The sequence below is a fragment of the Phacochoerus africanus genome, chromosome 13 (assembly GCF_016906955.1).
Source record: "Phacochoerus africanus isolate WHEZ1 chromosome 13, ROS_Pafr_v1, whole genome shotgun sequence".
In the NCBI taxonomy this organism is placed as follows: domain Eukaryota; kingdom Metazoa; phylum Chordata; class Mammalia; order Artiodactyla; family Suidae; genus Phacochoerus; species Phacochoerus africanus.
Genome location: NC_062556.1, coordinates 62,866,759 through 62,892,713, shown reverse-complemented (window position 1 = coordinate 62,892,713; position 25,955 = coordinate 62,866,759). Strand labels below are relative to the sequence as shown.

Here is a 25,955-nt window from a genome sequence, read left to right as displayed (position 1 = left end):
CTATTTATGGTATGACATTTATTTATAGTATATGCATATATAATAAAATACAATAAAGTATTTCTAGTAATAGCAACATACTTTGAAACGAAACAATACGTATTTACCAATTCTTTACGTTTATCTTATCTTTACGTTTATCTTCTCAATAACTAAACAGTGACTTTTTATATCTCCATTAAAATATATGTCTCTGTTGCCACTACATCTATGGTTGTCAAAATAAAATGCTCTAAGGCATTTTACAAAAGGCTCTAAGGATCTCCATGGGATGGGCTTGTATCAGTGGACACCTGCATCTTATGACCCACACATACATCCGTCTTAGCACTTATTGCCTTTACTAATTCATTTGTCTGGCACCCCTTCTGGAACAGGAGTTCTTTTAGGGCAGGGCTAGGTCTTAATTCACCACTGTACCCACTGCACCTGCCAAGGAGTTCGTGCTCAATAACTGCTCGCTGAATGAAGGAATGGATAAATGCATGAGCTGGTCCATCCCCTGGATTGCTAAAACAATCCTGGGCTAACCCTACTGATTGTCTTTTTCTTGCCTGGTTTGTTTTCAAAGTTTTCTCATTGGAACAAAAGCATGTGGATAAGATCTTTCTTTCAATCGTTCATTCATGACAACAGCCTTTTTTTACTCATGGGCATGAACTATTAAGGTCTCTCAGAGGAAATTATTTTAATTACAGAAATCAGAGCAGCTTAATTGTAAATGTGCAATGTGAGCACTTTACAAAACAGATTAGTGGCTTTTCCCTTTCTTTCTTTCCTTTCTCTTTAATAATTTGTATAACTCACAATAAAAAAAAAATAGTCCCAAGATTTCAACATGCTGGCACATCTTTTTCTTCTATTTAACCACCACTTAAGGAAATCCACAGTGCTGATGCTGGAAGAAAATGAAACCACACTTTTCTCCACTGACAATTCATGGAACTGAATTGTGATCATGGTGACAATAAACTTCTGGATAGATGAGTTCTAAGACGTGAAGGGAAAATACGAGTGAAACAATAGTTGCTCTAGTAACTATGGAAATAGTATGGATATGGATATCTATATCTGCCTATAGCTAGATGATATAGATATTTTGCAATCTGGAATACAAATGAAGATTCATTACTCTTCAACAGACCTCAAGGTACTACATCATTTAGGTGATAACTAAGGGACTACATGGCTTCTCAGCCTATATGCAGTCATTAATCTTTCAGCCGTCTACGTCTTTCCACCTGGATGTCCCAACAAGCATAAAAAGGAGGTACGGTTCTGTTGGGTAACTATATGCACTGAGTATTTAATTTTATTTTGGGGAGAGGGAGGGGCAGAATTCTAGAAGGACCTATACATTATATCCTTTCCTAAAACCATCAGAAGTTATTTACAATAAAATGGGAGATGTTCTGATATGTGGATATCTCTCTTCCCCATCATTCCAACTATGATACAACTGAAAGTAAGGAAAAAAGTAATATAACAGCAGTGACAACATTTACTTACGATGTCTACCATCCCCATAGTGCAGTAGTGAGGAATGCACTCTTGCTTTGAGGAATATTAACCATGGAAAGCATATTCCTTTTTTGGAATTTTTGGAATTGGAGTTACAACCTTCAGCTTGGCAAAGCCCATCATACAGAAAACTGCCAGAGAAACTTTAAAGCAACATATGTAGAATGCCACATGACCATGGCCAAAGCTTAGAACAGAAATTCTGAAAAAAAGTTAAGTAAAAACAAACACAGCCTGATTAGGCTGAAAGGAAATGACTACAGATACGAGAAATGGCAATAAGTATGTTTCAGCAAGTTGTGAATGAGGAAACAGATATTTGGTGGGACGAGGAGAGGAAGGTATGGCAGGTAAGGTTAATCACAGGGAAATGGTCACTCGAAGTTTCACGAGGGGCAAAGCTTTAATATATTTGCTTGAACAAAACTGGTCCCGAGTTGGGACTAAGGGTACAGGGCAACGAGGGCAACGAGAGATTGAAGACTTGAAGGCTGTATTGCCAACGTCAGAGCATCAACCTAGCTTGGGATCTGGCACTCAAGTCTGAACCCGGCAGAAAGCTGAGCACTCAGTAAATGGTCCAGATTATTCGAGTAACTGACAATCTACTGCTGGGATTTATGAATAGGACAGTGACTTAAAATGACATGGGATGAAATGTTCTCAGGATGAAATGTTCCCAAAAGAAGGTCCAGTGCCTAAAGCTTGGGTAAATTGCCTGCAGGGGGCAAAAGCCAAGACTTAATGGGAACAGAGTTTTGATTTTAGCAGAAACGGAGGCCATGGAAAGGGAGAAATACAAACAGGAAGCCACACAGAAAGAATATGACTTATGATGTGGCTATAAAGTTCTGGTTCAAATATTTAAGCTCAGGGTTTTTTTTTGTATTTAATTAATTCATTAAATCATTTATTTATTTAGCTTCTTAGGGCCACACCCACCACACATGGAGGCTCCCAGGCTAGGGGTCAAACAGAGCTATAGCTGCTGGCCTACGCCACAGCCACAGCAATGTCAGATCCACGCCACATCTGTGACCTACATCACAGCTCAGGGCAACGCCAGATCCTTAACCCACTGAGCGAGGCCAGGGGTTGAACCTGCAACCTCATGGTTCCTAGTCATATTCGTTTCCGCTGCGCCACAATGGAAACTCCTTAAGTTCAGGTTTTAGTAAAATATTTGGTAGGGTCACTGAGTATTGAAAAAGATGTTGGAAGGAAGACGAAGAATTTGAGGCTGCAGATAGACAGAAGGGATCCAGAAACTCTCTCCACTGGACATGCTCTGACATACTTGTACCCTCTCAAATAGATTTTTGACTCAGCTGTGAGAAGTAGAGAAAAAAATGACAGTGTGTCGCTAAAATTATGGGATGCTGACATTAAATGGCCTGCCCTCTGAAATTGAATTAAAGTTGTTCTAAAAAAAAAAAAAAAAAAAAAAAACCAAACTGCTAACCTAATATTCTGGGCTCTCTTGAGGAAAATAATTCTAAATATCACAATAAATTAGTTTACATATTCTAAATTAATGTAATGAATAGAATTATAAAAGAAGTCTAAAGTCAGCTCTCCTGTGCTATGGTATGATGAGCCTGAGGGAAAGCTGCATGGATCCAGGACATGGTGGCTGCCACAGAGCTGACTGCTTGTGCCAGATTGATCGGATTCAATGTATCACAAAGGGAAACCATGAACAAATCACAGTTTGCAGAGTGGTGATGAAAGTCTCAATTCCACAGTAGGACCCCTTTCTTAATAAGCTTTTCCCTGACAGAGACAGACATTTACAGAAGATCAATGTCAACTCTGTCAGGCCCCAAAGCATCACGTTATGCACCCAAATAGTAATTCACTAAAGTTGTAATTTCCTGGTTTCTTGAAAAAATTACATCCTAAGATGTTTTAGAGACATCTCAGAGAACCAATATTTCAGGGGCTTTCACCTACAAAGAAAAAAAAAAAAGGCTAGAAATACCCTCAAATCTATCTGAACACAAATTAGTTGTGTGGTTTTGAGACATTTAATCCAGCAATTGGGTACCTTTTTGAGCATTAGGGCCCCTTTACAAGAATTAAATATCTCAGAGAGGCCTCTTTGATAATAGTTGACCTTCCTTTCTTTCTCCTTCCTTCCTTCCCTTCTTTCTTTTCTTTCACTCTCTCTTCCATTTTAGAGCTGCACCTGAGGTATATGGAAATTCCTGGAGCGGGGACAAATCTAAGCTGCAGCTATGGCCTACACCACAGCAACACCAGATCCAAGGCCCATCTGTGACCTATGACACCGCCTGTGGCAATGCTGGATCGTTAGCACACTGAGCCAGGCCAGAGATGGAACCCGCATCCTCCCAGACACAATGCTGTCCTGACCTTAACCTGCTGAGCCACAGCAGGAACTCCCGGCATTTCTTTCTTTTGTTTGTTGACACCCATAGATGCTTGCCAACTCTTGCATTAATAAGTCTCCTCCATCTCCCCCAGGCAGACTGAAAACCACTGCTGACTTCACCCCTGGTAATTTACAATCTTCCTGATGCTCATTACACGTAGGAACAACGGCTGTACCACATACAGAGCCAGCTTTGAGGGGCTGAGAAGAACAAATCTCTCAATAAAATGTCCGTGTTATTTATGTCAGCGTTTGAGTCAGGGCCCAAAATGCATTATGAAAAGACAGACTCTTTCTCTATTTTCCTCATACCCAGAGGAACTGTATGAATAATCAGCCACAAAAGTTTAGACTTCCTGGTGTGAATTCCTAACAGTCTTTGCCTTAAATAGGAGGAGCATGCATGAAAACTATACATCTGCACTGTCAATACCTCAGTCACTAGCCACATGTGCCCTGCAAAACGTGAGCAGTCCCAAGCTGAGATCTGTTTGAAGTATAAAATACACACCAAAATTTGAGGACCTAATACAAAAAATTAAAATAGCTCAGTATCAATTTTTATATTGATTACATATTTAATTGACAGTCTTTTGGGTATACTGGGCTCAAAATTTATTGTTAAAATTGCTTTCAGGCGTTCCCATTGTGGCCCAGTGGGTTAAGAACCTAACATAGTCTTCATGAGGATGTGGGTTCCATCCCTGGCCTTACCCAGCAGGTTAAGGATCCAGCATTGCTGCCAGCTGCAGTGTAGGCTGCAGATGTAGCTCGGATCCAGCATTGCTGCGGCTGTGGTATAGGCCAACAGCTGCAGCTACGATTTGCCCCTTAGCCTGAGAGCGTCCATATGCCACAGATGTGGCTGTAAAAAGAAAAAAAAAATAGTTTCACCTGTATCTTTTTATTTTAATGTGCTTACAGAAAATTCTGAATTATACATGTGATTCCCATCATATTCCTATTGGTCTGGACTGAACCAACTGCTGGACCAGTGACCATGGACCAATGACCATGGACCGAGGAGTTTTATTCTGGGTTGCTGTATTTAGACAAAAGCCTCAACACTGGGAGAGGAATTGTGGATTTAGAGCATAGGGTCCATGCCATTCAGCTCCAAGTTCCTTATCTCATAAATGCAATAATAACTCTACCCATCTCATGGGTTTAATGTAAGGATTAAACGAAAGTGTGTGAAAAGTACTTAGTACAGTGGCTGTCTAGCACTCAAGAACATTTAGCTTCTCTTTACAGTAGACAGGAAGTGAATCTGACAATGGCGATGACTTTGATCAGTAAACTTCTAGAAATTTCTTGAAGACGTGAAAGGGGAGGATTCTTTCCTGACTGCAACATCAGAAATAGTAGGGTATGTTTGTTTTTTTCTTCCCTCTTAGCTATTGGTTTGCTTTTATTTGATCAAAGAACAAAGTTTAGGTCATAGTGATGGCTTCACCCTTTAGAAGGGTTGCAGAAGTTCCCTTGTGGCGCAGCTGGTTAACGATCCAGCATTGCTGTAGCTACGGTACAGGCCACAAGTGCGGCAGGAATTTGATTCCTGGATGGGAATTTCCAAATGTTGCAAGTGTGGCAAAGAAAGGAAGGAGGGAAGAAAGGAAGGAAGAAAGGAAGGAAGAAAAAGAAGGTTTTCAAATTCAAACGCTAAGGAGTCAATAACCAAGCGTCAAGTTCATTGACTGTATTTTTAAAGCATAGTTACAACTTGCAAATTAAATATTTACAGTATTTTATACTTCCAAAAAATACAATAAATGCTTCCCACTATTTTTTTTTTTTTGAGACAAGGCCCTATTGTCTCTCATTATTTTGCTTTTACTAAAGACGCAGATACTGAGAAATATTTTTCTATTGTGAGAAAAAGAGCCAAACATTGCCAAAGATGGCAACCAACACTGACTTCAGCATCAGGCCAACCTTGGGAGGGATCAGATCTGCGTCAACCCAGAACATGATGCTTAAGCTAAAACAAACACTAAATACTCTTCGGCTCCGGCTTACTTTTTTTTTTGTCTTTTTTTGCCTTTTCTAGGGCCGCTTCTGCTGCATATGGAGGTTCCCAGGCTAGGGGTCGAATCGGAGCTGTAGCCACCGGCCTACGCCAGAGCCACAGCAACGCAGGATCCGAGCCGCGTCTGCGACCTACACCACAGCTCACGGCAACGCCGGATCGTTAACCCACTGAGCAAGGGCAGGGACCGAACCCGCAACCTCATGGTTCCTAGTCGGATTCGTTAACCACTGCGCTACAACGGGAACTCCTCAGCTTACTTTTAACATGCAGAACAAGGCTTGGGTTGGTCATAATCACCAGAAATTATAGAATCCACAATAGAAGTCCACCCTCTCCATTTTAAAACATTATTTGGAGTTCCCGTTGTGGTGCAGCAGAAAGGAATCCGACTAGGAACCATGAGGTTGCAGGTTCAATCTCTGGCCTCTCTCAGAGGGTCAAGGATCCGGTGTTGCCGTGAGCTGTGGTGTAGGTTGCAGATGCTGCACGGTTCTGGCGTTGCTGTGGCTGTGGTGTAGACTGGTGGCTACAGCTCTGATTAGACCCCTAGCCTGGGAACCTCCACGTGCCACAGGTGCGGCCCTAAAAAGACAAAAAGACAAATAATAATAATAATAATAATAATAAATAAAAAAATAAAACATTATTTGAACTCTTAAAGAAGTCATCTCAGGAGTTCTCATTGTGGCTCAGTGGTGAACAAGCTCGACTAGTATCCGTGAGGACTTGGGTTCGATTTCTGGTTTTGCTCAGTGGTTTAAGGGTCCGGCGTTGCCAAAAGCTGTGGTGTAGGTCACAGACACAGCTCAGATCCGGGTCGGATCTGGCATTGCAATGGCTGTGGTGTAGACTGGCAGCTACAGCTCTGATTCCACCCCTAGCATGGGAACCTCCATATGCTGTGGATTTGGCCCTAAGAAAATTAAATTAAATAAATTAAATTAAATTAAATTAAAATAAAATAAAATAAAAAAGTCATCCCAAATGAACATGTCTTTTAGGCCAAAGTCATGCAGTGGGGCTTAGATGGAGATTTTTGGCCTAAGGGGAAATATTAAGGAGTTCTAATAAACATTTTTCTATCAGTTCCTTCCTTTGACCACTTTACATCTACTCTATTTTCCCCTTTTAAAAAATTGCTTCTGATTCTTTTAACTGTCTGGAGTATATATAAATCCACCAAGAAATTTAAACAGTTAAGTACCTGAGAAGGGAGTCATGAAACTCCCATGTATACTGGCAGTCAGTGTGCAAAATGAGTTAAAACACCCACACGACCCTGGGCACACATGGAAATGACTTAGGACAGTTGTGTCCGTCCCTTAATAAGAATATCCAGGGGGGACTATTGATGAAAGATCCCCAGATCCACTGGCAGCAACCAAGTCCTTTTGGTCTCAAGGTAAATCTTTAAAAATAAGAGTAATTTTTTTAAAAAAAGAAATGGTATTAATGTGGAAAAATGCTTGTGGTAAAGTGGAAAAAAAGTAGGGTCCAATATTAAGTATCCCCCACGATTTAACCATATGTAATATCAAAACATATTAAAGGTACAAACACACTAGAAATGCACACTTTCCACACCAGACACTCTGGGTAGTGGGAATTTAGGATTTTTGATTTTCTTCTTTGTACTCTTTTGCATTCTCTACATTTTGTTCTTTTTGGATGAGCGTATTGACTTTACAGTCAGAATAAAATGTTAAAATACACAAAACTATGTTTCTGACCACCAACAGAATTTAAATATCCAGGTATTTTAAGCTAGAGTGACAGTTTTATCTGAACCCTGTTAGCTATGAAAAGGGGAAAAAAAATGTTAATTTTTGAGTGATTTATGTGATTAACTCATTTTCCCAATTCTCTTTGTCCCACAGTCCCAGAACAAGTGATGAACTATAAATTGATCAGGAGGGAGACACTGGGTAGCGGAGAGCCAAAGGTCTTCTAATTTATTAAACAATTGGTACATCAGACTGTCTATGGGAAAAAGCTATAGCCATCGCATTCACACTTTAAAAACAAAACAAATCCTGCACCCATAAGAAAGACGTTCAATCTGGATTCCATCTGCTATTCCAGCCAAAATGTCAGCGTGCTTTTTTCTCCATTCTGAAATAGACATTTCTCATATCTTATGGAAATAGTGACATGAATATTTCATATCGTTATCTTCTGCCTACCCCCAAAGCTATAGGATACCACCAGGTTTGTCTTTTCCAGAAAATACTTTATTGCAAGCACAGCTGAATTCTCCTTGGCCTAGCCTCTAATTTAGGGAGCAGAACTCTTAAGAGGAAACAACTTCTGCAGAGCACTGGTTCTCTGCTCTTCTTAAAGCACTATCGAATCTTATATTTCTCACTTAGGGCTGTCCACTGTCATTGAAACACAGTGAAATAAAGGTTGCTTTACATCTTGATGTATTTTTAGCAAAAGGATGTGTTTCTGGAAAGCCAAGAGCAAACAAAGTTTTAATACCCACTATTTATAAGCAGATATATTTCTTATTTATTTTTATTAGAAGACAGTTGATTTACAATGTTGTGTCAATTTCTGCTATACAGCAAAGTGAACCAATCATAAGTGTGCGTATATATATATATCTATATATATATACTCATATATTCCCTTGCTTATACTATTTTCCATCATGTGCTATCCCAAGAGATTGGATATAGTTCCCTGGGCTATACAGCAGGGCCTCGTTACTTATCTATTCTAAGTGTAATAGTTTGTACCTGGTAACACTAAACCCCCAGTCCATCCCCCCTCCCTCCTCCATCCCCCTTGGCAACCCCAAGTCTGTTCTCTACGTCTATAAACAGATGCATTTCTTTATGGAGAAACATTTTTGTAGCTACTATGAGAATGACACACAGAATAATAACATTTCCATAATTAGTATATTTATGAACGTTTAAAATGTTGACTAGATGAACCTCTTGGCTGAAATCATCTACAAAATGAACACAAGACATTTTCCCTTCCTGTCTTCTTCAGATACTATGAGATGAAGAGGATTAAATTTCCATATAAAATCCTGCTATCGGCTGAGTATTAAGTATGACAGAGGCATTTCTGACAGGCAGCGCGTTCCTGCAAGGACAAAAATGAATTTGAAAAAATCTGTTTATGCCAACCACTTACGTGTCAGCTGACGTTAACTTGAAGCATCTATTGATTTAGGCTACAGTTTTACTGCCATCTGAATGTCAGAGTCCCCATTATCCTATTACTGACACTCTGAACTGTCCATTTTCACCCTTGGCTATTCAATTTAGACACAAGAAAATGGAGCATTTCCATACAGTACGGGGATGATTACTGTCTTCTAAGTATCTGGGATTGATCCATTGTGTCTACACGAAATATCACTCATCAAGATGAAGAGGTATGACAAAGACACATGAAGGGGAATAACCTTTGCTTGTAATCACAACGATAACAATGGAGAAAATCTATGATATGTAACAACATAACCTCCCTATCTTCCTTACGATCCAATATTTGTATGCTCTAATACCTCAATTTCAAAAAAAACCTAATATGTCAAACTCCCTCCATAAGTCCTGCTTCACTATATAAGCACTATTAATACACTATATCTGTCAAACTTTATTAAAGTTATTTTTGATGTGGATCTTGGCTCATAAACTTCTACAGTGCACTGAGAGTGCCTCAGGGAATGTCCTTGTAACACTGACTGTCTGAAGATGGGGCCACCAAAGAAAAATCCTCCAGACTTTCAAGTTCGGGTATGATAACACACAGACGGCGGCACTGCCTCCTGGCAGTGCTCTGAACGTGATTTTGCACGTGCAAGTGATTGCAGCAGGACTATTGTTCCAATGGTGTTTCACAGAACCTTCCGGAAGGAAAAGCGTAAATGCATTCAGAGAGAAATACCCGAGAAGAGAGTCAGCACTGACACAGGGATCAACTGCCAGGTCCATTTTTCTTTAGGAAGCTACTTTAGAAGCTGCATTCTTTGCGTTACTGCGCTAGAGTTGTATTCATGGGCCTTTTGTTATTTGTGTTCTACCTAAATTGGCACATGTCACCAGGGGATGTTCCCTGTCAGTAACAAAGACGTCTGCTTGTTGCCCAGGGCTCTGGGGGTCGGGGTGGGTGGGGGGGTCTCCTACCTGTGGGGCACAGGCAAACAGCAGACATGCTAATCAAAATGGGTCTATGAGAGCCCATCATTGTTGCACACATAGAGAAAGCACCCCAGGGGGAAGAAGGTTAGGCCAGGGAGGCACAGGGAGGGGTAAAGGGAGGCTGAATAGCGAAAGAAAAAGCCCAAACACAGCCAGTCAATGTATGTTCCTTATGCTTCTAGTCTTAGCATGGCTCTAGAAGAGTATGTTGCAAACTACCTGTTTGAGGCTCAAATGATCTGGCCAGGCTTTGGCTGGCTGTTTGATGTTTCCCAGCATGTCCTGACCTGATATCTGATCCTACACAGCATAACCAAGAGGCACCTCACACGAAGGAGACGTACTGTTCAAGTTCAACATTATGTAAGGAAGAGTCCACTGCTGGGGTCCCTTCTGGAGGTCAGGGCAATGTGACATTGCTATCGAGACTTTTTAAATGCTTTTAGTGTTTATATTTGCTGCAGAACCATAGCAACCTGCTCTTGGATGAGCTCTAGTCCACGGACATGCTTTGTTCAGCCTCTGTGGGAAAGCATAGGGCCAGAAGAGTTAACATCTCAACCAATAAAATTTGCTGTCGTCAAACCACACTCGATAAAGTTAGCATCCTTATGGCTAAAACAAAGGTCTATTTTCTCTGCGCTTCCCACTGAACTATCTGCAACACTTGATGCTGCTGACTACCCTGTTTCTTTAGCATCTCTCTTCCTTTCCTTTCAGGACAATATGCTTTTCTAGTTGTCTTCCTTTTCTGTATCCTCTTTAAATATTTATACCCCGTGATGTTTCATCTGATCCTGTTCTCTTTTTTCTTCTGCCAAATGTTACCATCCTTTGCCAACACACATTCGATGTTGTTGATTCTCAAACCAGTCAGCAGGCAGACAACTGTTACGAAATGTACAGAGGGCCAGGAAACGTGCTTGGTGCTGGGGATACAATCTGAGAAGACACACCATATTCACACCCTGCTGCTTTGTTCCTTTGTCTCTCCAGATGCACTCACTCCCCAGTCTGCTCCACCTGCTTGGACTCAGCTTACATCACCGCTCACCTGGGCAATTATAAGAGTTTCCACCCCTGCATTCACCATCCGTTTCTCCCACCCCAGTTTATCATCTCTAGGAACCATCTTTCATAAGGAAAAATCTGACCACATATTTGTCTTTTGAAAAATCTTAGCCTCTGCAAGGTCTTTCAAATTCCTTAGCCTGAAATATAAAGCACAAATAATATGATCCAGATCTACCTTCTGGCCTCATCTCTGCAAAAGCATAACCTTTCATGATGCATGCCTTTGAATCTGTTGGGCCCCTGGCAAGAAAGCCCTAGATCTTTTCTCCCTCTGTAAGAACTTACTCATTCTGTAAGTCCAAGTCTGAATATAACCTACTCTAAGGTGCTTTTTTTTTTTTTTCCAATTTTCCGAGTCAAAGGGAAGTAGGAAGTATGTGTTTCTCTTAATTCACACAGCGTTTTACCCACACCCCTGTCTTTATCCTGATCCTTTGTGCCACACTTAAATTTCTGCACCTTTTTCTCTTTTGTATAGACTGTGATTTCCTCAAGGACAATGCCAGTCATTGTGATTTCCTGTTTCTTACAGAACAATGCTCAGTGCGTAGTAGGTGCTCAGTATGTTTGTCCTTCAAAAGTAGCAGAACACTTCTAAGCAAAGAAAGACAAACATCTTATGATACCATTTATAAACAGAATCTAAAAATAATAAAAATGACCTTATTCACAAAACAGAAATAGACCCACAGACACAGAAAACAAACTTATAGTTATCAAAGGGGAGAGTGGGGCAGGGGAGATAAAATAGGAATTTGGGATTAACATACACGCATTATTATATATAAAATAGGACCCACTGTATACCACAGGGAACAATAATCAATATCTTGCTATAATCACCTATGGAAAAGAATATGAAAAAGAATGTATATATATATACACACACACACACACACATATATACATATGCATATGTGTATAACTGAATTACTTTGCTGTACACTTGAAACTAACACAACAGTATAAATTAACTATACTTCAATAAAAAGGCTAACTTTTGGTTATGCCAGCAAAATAGACAAACACAAAATCATTGGTGAAATAGTTTTCACTGAACGATTCCATTTAGTTCCAGTCTGATGTCTGCCTATTCACTGCCTTCTACTTCACACCTTAGGGATACCATGTGCTTGCAGCACCTTGCCCACCTCTGTGCTTTCCTACTGCGCCTCTGCTGAGTTGTTGCCACTGCCTGAAGCACCTTTTCCTATGCTAGGTGCCCTCATCATCTGTCCCGATGGGCGTGCATCCTTTAAGACACGGCTCAGGGCATCTCTACCCTGAAAGTTTCCTTGCACCCCAAGACGGAGCTAGGTGTCTTTCCTCTGTGTTCCCAAAGCATTTGCTGCAGAATTCTCTCATTAGATATGGGCATTTTAAAATTTCTGTCTCTTCCCCAATTAGCACGTGCAAGGACTTTAACTTGCTTAGTGTTTGTATCTTAAGAACTTACCAACAGCAGTGGATGCATAAAACACACTGAACAAATGCTTATTGATGAGGCCTGAGCGAAACTGTCACAATGGTTCTTATTAATGGTTCACTTATATAAGAATCCACATTTGGATCAGATGAATGTCGAGATATTATAACCACCCATCTTGGGCTATCAAGGAGAGGAAGATTATACCTGTTCGGTATGGTTAGAACTGTAGTTCCCATCCATTTTCTAGCTATACTGCATTGACACAGAGTTAAGGAATGGCTTAACTTCTTTCAATTTGCCTCAAACTTGAAAACTAGATTCAGAGTGGGGAGAAATGTACTTAGAAGTGGAATTCCAAAAGATAGTATAATTTAAGAAAAAAGCTTAACTCGGGCATATGTTACTAGAAATGGTCACAAGCTACAAAAAGGACAAAAAGGATATGCATATAGCTTTTAATGCACTGGATATAAATGGCTTCATTTGTCTCAATTTTCGCTCTCTTAACCATTTTCCAAACTTGGACACCTAAGCTAGGCACTTTGCAAGAGAACTTAAAATTAATAAGGCAGATTTTCATTGTTTTAATCAAAACAACCACACAGTTTTCAAAAAAATGGGACCCTGTCCTTACTTCCCTGGAGTCCTCTGTTGATAACATACGCTCCTCTTTAGTGGACATGTTCTTTTCTTCTTAAGATACCTGGACTTCCTCACACTGCCGTAATTTCCAGTGCTTATCACAGCACCTGGCCCATGGTAAAATTCATACATTTTCAATGAATGATATTAATAAGCTATTTTTATTGTTTTGACTCCTAGTACTATTGACATTTGGTTACTATTTTTTATATCATGAAATTATTTATTGATTGATTGCAAAGTACTTTCTAAATATAATAATGCCCACACCATCATCATAAAATAGCAAGCATATATTATTTATAGTGACTTAAAAGTTATAAATATAAAAGCATTACTGACAATTTCAAAAGGCTTACCTATTCTTCCTAATGTTGTATATTGCTGAGTTAACCTACACTGGATAATCATCAATTACAGAAGAGAATACCCCGACCGTAGAAGAACTGAAAAAGCTTTCATTCACCTAAGGCCTCTTTGTGGTCCTTTTCATTTCTGGATGACTCTATAAAAAAATAGCTTCAATCAAAGGATCACCACAGAAGGAGCAAAACAAATCATTCAAGTGACAGGTGGTCTTCCTTTAGATCTTAAATTCTATCTCAAAAGCCAACAGCTGCATAGAATACCATTTCTCTTATAAACTATATTCATGGCTAAACTTTCAGAATGGTGTTGCATTATGATCAGAGAATGGTATGAATGGGTGTATTTCATAGTCTTCATTTCCTTAAATTTGAAGATAATTTTTTTCAGCCTCATCACCTATCAAATATGTTTATTGAAAAGTGACTCTCTTTATTGCTTTCTAGGGATACCGTGTTAATGCAAGGCTGTTTATCAGGTGGGTGGACTAGTTAAGAGGGTCTCCATGCAATATACCATTCTAGGTAGCAGATCATGGCAGATGACTGTTGATAAAAATATTCTGGTCATACTAAAGCCAGGCTTTCTTTTCAAAATCATGATCCACTAGGAAGGAAGAATTTAGATAGATAGATAGGAAGATAATTAATAGGTAGGTAGGAAGCTAGCTAGCTAGCTAGACAAACAGACAGAGATAACTGACACTATTTGGCAATAGCTCAAGTTCTACCAATTCCAATTACATTACCTACCTAATTTGTCTGGAATGAATCAATGGAATGACTTTCATAGTTGAAGTGGTTGCTACCGACACAATTTATAGCTTTTCCTCCTAGAAGTCACTTTTACTAAAGAAAAAAAAATATGAAAGTCATGTCTTCTTTGTTTAAATGGCATCAAGATGGACCAGGGAAGACACTAGAACCTCTTGCCCTTCAGGATGAAAAACAGAAGCTCAGTCTAAGCAGATAACTGTTACTATCTCTGCGCAGCCCTCTTTCTGTTTTTCACAGTGTCGGACAAGCCTGAGAGGCACTGTTGGCATTCACGTTTCCATTCATGAAGGGGGGTGAGAGCGGTGCTGGAAAAATGGAGCCATGCTTAAAAATAGTCTGGATTCTTTCTCTCAAGATTATTTTATTATCAACATTTGTTTTTAATGTTCATTTCAGAGCTCCACCTTCTATGCCTACTTGACGTCCTTTGGCATGGGGCAGAATGTGGAAAGTGATCCAATCTGCAAACAGCAGTAAGTCTGATAAACTACTAAGGACACCTCAGGGAGTCGATCGCATTCACTGATGAAACAAATCAGAGATGAACAAGGGTAACGTCTTCTCCCACTTTAATCTCTTTCATGAAAAACAATCTTAACCTCGCGCATACACACACAGCACAGAGCTTAAGAAAGAGCATGTGCTTGATAACTGGGAAATCTCTTGCCTATCCCAACTTATGACACCTTCAATCCTAATCCCCAGAGGTAATTACTACTGCTGTTTGTATTTATCATTTTAAAGTTTTCTTCCGAGTTTTATCACACATATTTTAATTCCTAAATGATGTATGGCTTAGCAATTTTTTTGACTTTATATGAGTGGTATATATTCTTTGGTGATTTGATCTTTTTTTGACTTTTTGTGAGTGGCATATATATATTTTTTTGTTTAGCAATTTTTTTTGACTTTATGTGAGTGGTATATATTCTTTGGTGATTTGATCTTTTTTTTTTTTTTTTTTGTCTCAAAATGAAGTTTCTGTGATTCATTCACATGTGTGGCTATAGTTCACTCCTTTTCAATGCTCCGTAAGGTTTCATAGTGTGAAAAGATCACCATTTATGCAGATGTGACATTCATAATATGTCTACTTTGTATGTTATCGTAAATCATCAGCTATGAATTCTACATGTATTTGTACACATGTGAAATAGTTTCTTCAGAGGCAGAGTTGTAGTTTTAAGATATGCACATCCTCAAGAGCATGGATATTTTCAAAGAGTATTAAAACTTTTTCTTCCCCTCTTATAGGGCAAGAATAAGTTTTAAAAATAGTTCTACTGGCATGGACAAATTAGTCCCCCATCTTTCTGGTAAGGAAACTCCCCTAATGTTTTTTCAAAACATTTGTGTCAAACTGCTGTGTTTTGCCAAAGAGATAAATTTTCCATCCAACACAATTAATTAGAAGCTATTAATGATGCCTTCTGAGATTTAAGACGCCACTGTTAGAAAAGAGAGAAACTGAGAAGAAAAAATATCCCCCAGGCCAAGATGCAGGAGATAAGGTAGTTTATGGGTCTCGATTTGGGAATTTTGCCTTGAATTCCTGAACTCTTCTGCAATCAATTCACAAACTCTAAATCACTCAATTAATAGACCACAGGGAAAATTCCGATTTACAAATTACTTCCTCATATACTATTCTTGCTTCTTTTCTTAATATAGTTAGGGTTATAATATTTTATTCTTATCACAAAGAATAGTTTGAGTGATAAAGGTCAAAAAATACTAGGAGATCTATATCTGGTTTACTCAGCTACAGACCATCTTGTAATCATTAAGTGAGAAAGTTCATTGCTAAAATGCTTAAACTCCTGAGTCATAAATTATTTGAGAAAAAATTACTCAGCTTTGTTTTCTTCTTTAGCTGCACCCACTGAATGCAGAAGTTCCTGGGCCAGGGATTGAACCTGCCCCACAGCAGTGCCAATGCCAGATTCTTAACCTGCTGAACCACCAGAGAATGCCTACCTACTCAGCTTATTTTTCAATCCAAGGCTATATATCCACCTATTTATATCCCTATCTATCTACCTACCAGAAGGCAGTGACCAGATGTTAGCATGGTTTGAAAAGATTAGGGCTAATGAAACTCAAGTCAGACAAGCCAATATCTGGATAGATAAGCATTCATGGTTATAAGACCTCAAACTACATCGTAAACCCATAGCAGCTATTCTGCCAAGGAATGTTTGTCATGAAGGAATCAGGGGAAGAAAAATCTCTGTGTTGTAGAGTATACATCTCCTCACATCTGGAAAAAAAATTAAAGGCCATATTCTACTGATGGTTAGTCCATGAAGTCAACATTTACCCTGGAAGAGTAGCATATTAGATTTTGGAAGATGAAGATCACAGAACTAAGACAGTGAGGGAATGACAAAGGTGAGGCACCATTTCCAGGCTGTTGTTCATGCCATCCCCGGAGAGCCATGGCAGAGTCAGTGGCAACCTCTCCTGTGGCTTCTTAGATACTTTGATAGAAAATATTCTCTTACCTCACTGAGACGTCTTCAGACCAAAACGTTTGTATCTAACCATTATTCACACTCAACAGAATCCATACAATCAGGGATGTTGCATATATCAACCCATGCCTTGAATTTACCTCATGTTTCTCAAACACTGGCTGTTTCATTCTTCAATAAAATCAAAGGATTTGAAGCCAAAGTGACTAATTTTTTAACATCAAAATCTATCTTTAAAAAATGTTTTTTATATTTATTTCTATTTTACAGACTTTCTCAGATGATCATATTTCCTCTTACTATCCCACCTAGACAATCATTTGTTAATCCACTTTTGGTATCTAGAATGTTGTTGATTTTCAATAAAAATTTTGTTTTAAACATCAAAGTTATAGACCCTTTATATTATTAAATTCCTTGTGATTATCATCCTCAGAGCTTTCTTCCAAATAATACTTTCATGTGCTCAAGTAACCTTTTTAAGAATTGATAATTAAAAAATGGATTGCTATAAATTTTACAAATAGAGCCATAGAGACACATGTTTAAGGGTAAATACATCTTTACACCAAGATGTAAATAGTAAGGAGATCGAAGCAGAGAAAACAGGAACGTGGCAAGATGGTACCAACAGTTAGGAAAAATATATGGGTCTTTGGCAAATCCCTGCAATAAGAAAGTAATGTTTGGCAATAATCTTTGTGCAAACATGACCTTCTTTGGGGACATAATACCAGACTCCTGTTATCTATTGTTTTAACTTCACCTCTTAAAGTAATCGTCTTTCAGTTCATTTGTTGGACTGCCCTCATAAATGGGCAAACCCATCTCTGCATCTCGTAAGAGCAGTTGAATGTCAAGAAAGAATTTAAACAAAGCCATATATCCTCTACACAGGAAACAGTCAATGTTTAAAAACAGCAGTGGAAAAAGACCCCTTGCATTAAAGGTTTAGAGACATCCTCAAGGAAAGGCACAGGCGTGTATTAGTGATTTATCTTTCTCATAAGCCCAACTCAATACAAGGCATTGAATTACAAAGATAATGGATAAGGAAAAGAATTCTCCACCAGAATCTACACTTTGTATTCATTAGTCCTCCCTAATCCAGTTCTACAGGTGTCAGCTAAGGGCTCTTCTTTTACTATTAAGGAATTTGGCCACTTTGACAAGGGTGATAAGAAGAAGAAATGCCAGATGCTGGTGTTCCGAGCAACAACTTGTCTCCGCTTGCAGGCGCCATGAAAACTGTCACCTTGTAACTTCCTAGAGGATTATAACCCCTGAATGGACTGTTTCATGAGTATTTATCATCCTTAAAACTGATCAGAAATGCCAAGTGGTCATGGTTACAAGACACCTGTTTTCGCATGTTTCCTGATAAAAGCTTCTCTGCTGAATTGCTGATAAATATTGACATTATGTTTCAAATCACATGGACTGGCTTGAAATCCTGGTTTCTCTCACACAAGGAATTAAGCTTTGACATTTAGCTGATTTCTCTAGGAGCAAGGACCATTGTAAGTGAGAACTCCTACCTTGAATTAACAAAATAAAACAAAACATGTGTTTGAAAAGCAGAGAAACGAGACAGACCAGTTAGAAACACAGTAGATTTTCAATTACCTTGGAAACTCGATTTGCAACTTCTCTGCCCACGGTCAGCCCCTGGACAAAGGTCCGAGCAGCAATGAAGGCGCGGGTGACCTGGATCTTCAGCTTCCGGGGAACATCTCCGAAGGGCTTCAGCTGGTCTGTGTATTTGCTCACGCATTCCAGGTAGTCCTCACTGAAGTGGTACTGCGGGTTGATGAGCTGAAACATCCGTTCCAGGAGCCGGGCCCAGAAGTCGTTGAGCATCTCCTCCAGATTGACATTGCCCCCTGTGTAGTATCTTTTCAGCTCTGTGAAGAGGTCCTGGAATACCTCGGAATTCTGCATGTAGAGCATTCCATAGGTCCGTACAAACATATCATTTAGGGACTTTTCGGCATTCTCCAGGAGCTCTCGGAAAAATTCTGCCAATAAAATAAGAAAGCAGTCATAAATTAGCAAGATATGGAAACGCCAACACATTTACTTACCTCAAAAACAAATGCTTCTAATGCCTATATATATATATACTATATTATATGCTTATATATATATACATATAGTCAATATATATAGTGTCTTTTTAGGGCCATACCTGCTCCATATGGAGGTTCCCAGGCCAGGGGTTGAATCGGAGCTGTAGTCGCTGGCCTACACCACAGCCACAGCAACACCAGATCTGAGCCATGTCTGCGACCTACCCCACAGCTCAAGGCAATGCCGGATCCTTAACCCACTGAGTGAGGCCAGGGATCGATCCTGCGCCCTCATGGATACAGGATGCATGTCATGGATAGTCTGACGTGGATGGTCAGATTCGTTTCTGCTGAGCCATGATGGGAACTCCAACAACAATATTTTAAATAAGATCTGACCTACATCTATGATCTTCTCTCAGAGAAAACAAGATCATCTAATTTCTGTTTAAGAGAACATCTATTAACACTGGGAATTTACCATTTAATACTCCTCCAAGAAGCTCAATTATTTTTCCATGTATTGTACATTTTAGAAAATCCTATGGTTTCATATTAACTCAAATCAGCATACGTGGCAAAACATTGTCATTAGTATAATAAATACATATCTGATAAAAACATTTGCTGCAGCCTATTTACAAATCTGTTCTACCACTAAATTCAATTAAATTGCTTTTATTTGGAAAAGTTCATAAATGGGATACTCAAATTGATGTAATATTTGCACTCTTTATAGTTGCTATATATTGCAATCAATTATCAGTTAGAGATTCACAATGCAATTAAATTCACTTATTACCAAAGCTATAAGAAACATAATTTAGGCTGTCATAATAAATCAGAAAGTTATGAAACACCATGCATTATCATTATAAATATAAATTATCATCTCATAGAATATGAATAAAATATAGGCATTTGGGCTTTCTGGGCTTTCTGCTTAACAATTTCTAAATGAAAAAGATTCTACCAAGAAGTGGTCTCTTTCACTCTGCAAAAGCGCTTGAGTGTTTCTGGGATTAGTTAGTTACAGTATACAAAAAAATAGGATGGAAAAACATCATTGGATACTGTTTGACGCATTAGCCCTCATAGTCTCCCTCGAGACATAGGTCATGTGTGTATGATACTTATCCATTTGCACAAATGAGCCTGAGTAGAGCAAGCTCAAGTTCTATTGCATTTGGAGAATGTAATCAGGGGTGGGAAAAAGGCTAAGGAAAGATCATGTTTCTGAGTCTGTAAATCCAAGTTCCCAATAACAAAGAGATTCTGCTTTACCTCCCAGAGCTCCCTCTTATTCCCGGGAGCTATGTCCCCTCTCAGCTAAGGCAGGAAAAAATCAGGTCCTGGATACCTCAAGGAATCCCAGTGGATTTTTTTTTTTTTTTCTGGAGCCCTGGGGGGATTTTTTTCCTGAGACACAAAAGAGCAAAAGCAATGAAATTATGCATGGATTCCATAGAAGCTACACCTGATTTCTTCTTCATCCAAAGCTGCCTGAAGATGTACTTGATTTAGCTATTTCAGTTCTGAATAATATAGCGTTGAACCACTGTCTTGATAAATAAATGGTGTCTAAAATGATGATTATTTTATATTTGTTTCTAAATACACTAAAGCTTAAGGAAGATTCTGTTCAATGTTTATCCTCTTATTTCGAAAGAATACATTCTTTTCTTAAATACAGAACTTCTGTTGCTACATGCCAGCAAAAAATTGAGGGGTTATCTGAAAGTCATGACTTATAACACCTCTGTGATCTTTTCAAATAATTCTTATTTTTCCCAAATGTGAAATCAGACTACAGTATTAAACCTCCCTAATCTTCAAGGAAGGATTCATTAAGGAAAATCAAGAAGGGCAAAAATGTTCAAAACTGTCAAAGGCTTAATAATTAAAATATGTATATATGCTCTATGTCTATGTTATTTATGATTTGATGAAATCAGAAACATTTCAGATTTTTTCAGAAGTTTACTAGTCACTTAGATTGTCCTAAATTGGAAAGTATATTAAATGATTGTTATTAATAATGTCAAAGTTTACAAATATCACAGTAAAACCTTGCCGTCTTGAAACCAAGAATGAAAACAGATTGGCCTTTTTCATATAGGAGCAGGGTGAAAGGTGTGAAAGAAGCTATGAAATAATGGAAAAATCATTGAATTGAAAAATACTATTATAATGAGACTGGAAAGTGGGTTCTCATCATGAACTCAGGATAGCCTTTTCATTTATCTTCTTTTTGAGGTCAATTATTTTGTTGGACTCCGAAATTAAAGCTTAATTTATTGAATACAGAGTACAGCCTTCGGCAATGAATAGTCAGTAATCAATAATGTGGTCTGGATTTGCAAGAGCCAAAATAAATAAATAAATAAATAAATGGGAAAAATCTTTTGGTCCTTATTGCTCTCCAAAGACCTGTGGAATGCATACTTCTCGGTGGGGATGAAAATTTTGTTTTTTCTTTTACCAACAGTAACATTCCTACACTTTTCTCTTCTTCTGACACAGGGAATATGAAATATTAGGCTTATGATCATCTTGCCACTGAATGATTAAAATCAGACTGTCCACTTCCTGTGTCTTGTGGTTTCTCTATGCCTAGAATTATTAATCAATATTAATAATTATATTCAGTAATAATTACAATAACATTAATCTCATTATTAATTAGTATTCATAATTGAAGATAGACATGAAGTTACCATATTTTCATAAATATGGCTTAAGAAACCTTTTATTGGATTCTAGGATTAAATTTCTGTCTTCAGTGTGTCATTGTCTCAAAAGTTTGCTCTTAGCTTTGCTGGTCCTCAAAAGTCAAGTTATTATTTCTCATTCAAAATCATTATACGGTTTAGTGATCTCCAGTCAAAGTTAATATTTGCTATTGAAGAATGCTAATGCATCAGGAAATTATGACAAATGTTGCTACCTTAAGGTACATTGATCTTAGATCTTATGAAAGATGGGGATCCAAGGCCCTGAGGCAAAACTAATGTCCTCCCCCAAATAAGTACACTCATTTCATTGTTAGCATGCCCATAGACTTCAACTTCCACCCTCTGAAGGGTGAGTCTTTGAACAAAGTATTTTATGCTTGGATGAAAATTGTGTCTCAGCAAACCAAACAAGATGGAGATTTGGAAGGCAGTTATCAGACCCATTTTGCTGAGAAAGTATTATGACTAAATAGCATAGAGAACAAAAGGGAAGAGCCATTTAAAGAAAAAAACTCCCAATCTAACCCCTTGTTTAATCGGAAAGGACAAAGCTCACATCGGCTAAAGCCTTCGGTCAACAAAAATTCTCATCTGCAAGAAACAGTTTGGCAGATAAAAATGTTTTTCTTTTCCTTCCCCAATCACAAAATATATATCAAAGGTGGTTGCTTAGGGCTCAGTTATGCTTCAGAGATGCACAAAAGAACTTTTCCCAGCCAGCAGTAGCCTCTGGGAGGATTTTATTCATCTGGAGGGAAGATCTAGATGCGAACATCTGTTTGCTCCAGGGCAGACCGCCCTGAGTGGGAACAATCATGCAGATAAAAACCACCACTGTTCCAAAAGCCCAAAGAGAGTCTATACCCGTCACTGATTTGCGTGGAGAGTCCTCTTAAGGGGCAAAAATTCAACTCCTGGGAGCCAAGAGGTGCCCTGAGGATATCTGAGAAAGCCTTCAAATGAAGCCTCCAAATGAATGGATCAAAATGTAAGGTGCACTTAGGGCGAAAGAGAGGTGCAAGCAACAGGAAGGAGGCAGACGAAAGGCTCTCTAGGAATCTGCAACCTGCCCAAAATGGTCAACGCTTGGCCCAGTTAAGCTGGAACTATCGTCTCATTAAAAGTGAGATGCTTTGGTCACGAGTTAGTGGAAATTATATCTATACTTGATTATCGATGGCATCTGTCCCATTGGGGAAGCAGGTAGCCTCAATTCGCTTACACCCACATATTTGGGTTGAGTGTATTTCTCTCCCAATCTCTTTCTACCCACCCCCTCCACCAAAGCATGCAAAACCAATTTGGTCAGCCCAGAACCCAAACTTTGGCTCAGGAAAAACCCCACGTTGCTGGCATGGAGGATAAATGATTCAGAAAACTGACATCCTCTAAGTGCTCTGATTCATAGACACAGTAAAGCTACTGCCCTGCCCACCACCTATGCCCCATTCAAGTTTAAGGGAAGAGTCCTTCATTCTGCACACACCTGTCAGCTTTCAAGGACAGCTTTCGAGATGACTTCTTTCCCAGTCTCGTTGCTGACATCATAACCTGACAGGACCACCAGGGAAATGCTGAGTTAAAGAGGAACATTGATGGAGGAAGAAACAGTGCCATTTACTCTCTTCTCCATTAGACTTTGAGGGCTAGAATACATGGTCCTTTGGTGACGCATCTCTTCCCATTCCCAGGAGGGTGGACTCCATGTAGATTGGTGCTGCTCAGGGGGTCCTTGCCACATAAGTGTCACCCTTGATGGGTTGTAGCTGAGGTGGAATGGGCAATTGGATGCCAGCCTTCTCTATCAAGGGACTCTGTCTTGGCACCAGTGACATTGGTCCATCTTTGTTGTGTGTAGGGGGTTGGGGGAAGGACAGGGGGCTGTCCTGTGCATTGTAAGATAATAAGTAGCATCCCTGGCTTCCACTGAACTAGATGCTAATAGCATATCCTATAGTGACAAGGTCACTATGCAGTGACATAGTCACACCCTGTAGTGATGATGAAAAATGTCTGCAGACATTATCACATGTCCCCCAGGGGTACAAAATTATGTCCACTCTCTCCACTGTGTGCCATCCTTCTACTAATAAATTCCAAAAGCTGGGAGTTCCTGTTGTGGCGCGTTGGAAACAAATCTGACTAGTATCCATGAGGATGCAGGTTCGATCCCTGGCCTCGCTCAGCAGGTTAAGGATCTGGCGTTGCCATGAGCTGTGGTCGCAGATGTGGCTCGGATCTTTTGTTGCTGAGGCTATGGCATAGGCCAGCAGCTGCAGTTCCAATTTGACCCCTAACCTAGAAACTTCCATATGCTGCAAGTGCAGCCCTAAAGAAGCAAAAAAGAAATTCCAAAAGCCAAAAGTATGCCATCACAATATTCTAAGGAAAGGCCAGCACATTTCTAGACCTCATCAGCCTTGCAATGTATTTACGAGATACATTTAAGGAGCTATGCATGCTTTAAATGAAAGGAGCTGAAATGCCCATTATATTCACAGGTAAGACTATACTCTCATTTCCATGCATGCTGCCTGGCATAGGGTAGGGCCTTAACAAGTGGTGACTAGTGAGCCCATAGTTAGGTAGTGAACCCCGCAGAATACATCCTGACTCCATCTGGACTGGGCTCCTCTTAAACAGTGGTAACTTTGTGGCCCCACCTTAGCGGGAAAGAGAAACGACAACCATGTCTTAGAGCAGATACAACTGATGTGCCCTCCTGTGTGCTTATACACATATAAACATTCACACCCTCCCCTGCTTCATGTTCATTTGCATTCCACGGAAAATGCCCTGTGGCTTCTGTTCAAAGACAAGGCGGTTATCTAGACTATTCTACCAGATACTCACTCCCTCTCTGGACAGCTCTGCCTGCCCTGAGCCATGCTTGCCTGGCTTCATTACTGCCTCATCCACTGCTGGTCCTGCTGGGCCCTGACCTCACAGCTCATAGTCTCAGCCAGCTGACTGTATTCACATTCCCTCGAATATTTCATTTAAGCAAGGCCTAGCGTGAGTTAACTCCTAAACCACTCTGTCTCCCACCTTACCTTAACGCTTTCTTTCCTTCAACAGCGAATTGAATAAACTGGTTTTGGAACTTTGTTTATGTTGTTGTGTTCAGAAATCAAGACCATGCCACGATTTATTTATTCATCATTCAGGGTAAACAATTACGTAAGAGACCTATTTTGAATAGACACCCTGTGGTATCATCTTAGTTCTTTTTCTTAGACATCAGTTGCACGTTGCAGTAAGACACGGGTCTTCAGTTGGCGTTTTTTAAAAGGACAGGGTTGAAATTAAATTATTTTCAAAATAATTACTCAAAAAGGAGAGAAATCAGAATCTGTAATTATTGTGAGAAAACATTGCTATAAGCAAAACACATTTGTGATTTGCCCCCTCTTTATCTTGTAATTCATAATTTCCCCTGCTCTCTGTGTGTATGTGTATGTTTTCCTAGATTATGTTTATTAAGATATAATAAGCATTATGATTTAGTCAGTCAAGTCATCCCAGGAATTAATAGAAGCCTGTATAATTTCAAAGTGAGTTAATAGTAGTAATCTACAAATTTCCTCTTTGAGGGATTATTATAACCAAATTTCTGTCACTTAAGTAAGTGCTCACAACCCCCGATACAAACTGATTCAAAATGCAATCAACATGGCAACAGAATATCTTCATTATTTCCATGTGTCTCTGATACTTTTGGAGGAAAGTTGAGAGACCAAACCTTAAACGAAGATGACAAATAAATTAGAAACGACGAAGGATGGCAATTTCAAACATGATTGGAGAAAGGACCGAAGAAGCTGCCCGACGTTTAATACATAAGGCATCATACACAGGGTCCAACACCATGTAACGGATTTATATACATTGCATGCATATTAGATATCAGTATATCGACTTTGCAATGAGGGAACTGAGGCCCAGAAATGTTAAGCAAGTTGCCCAGGACCACCGAACCGCACATACCCCAGAGCTCCAAACCACTGCCGACAAAGGATGCGTTCTAAGAAAGAACAGGATGGCAGGGCACTTTTGTTGCTGGTACGAAGTCCAATTTTCACACTGTTTTTTGAATAACTAATGAAAACTATAATAAAATCCTAGGACACTGGCTGAAACCATATTTAAAAATAAATTTCAAAATGCATTCTAAAGGCAAATCTAATTTGTTAAAATTAACTAAGAAATGTGTGATTATTTTTCCCACTAATTAGTTAATGTAGATATCTGAGACTGGAGCGCATATGCAAAGCCCTAG

At 39.2% G+C, this 25,955-nt stretch overlaps 1 protein-coding gene across 1 annotated transcript in view; it reads right to left on the bottom strand.

Annotated features, from left to right (window-relative positions):
* Positions 1 to 25,955, bottom strand: part of GPC6 (glypican 6) — a 1,121,514-nt gene that overhangs the window by 537,287 nt on the left and 558,272 nt on the right. The window contains exon 3 of the mRNA XM_047755763.1: positions 18,499 to 18,890. Within this exon, the coding sequence (XP_047611719.1) occupies positions 18,499 to 18,890 (392 nt within the window). The remainder of the gene's footprint in view (positions 1 to 18,498; positions 18,891 to 25,955) is intronic.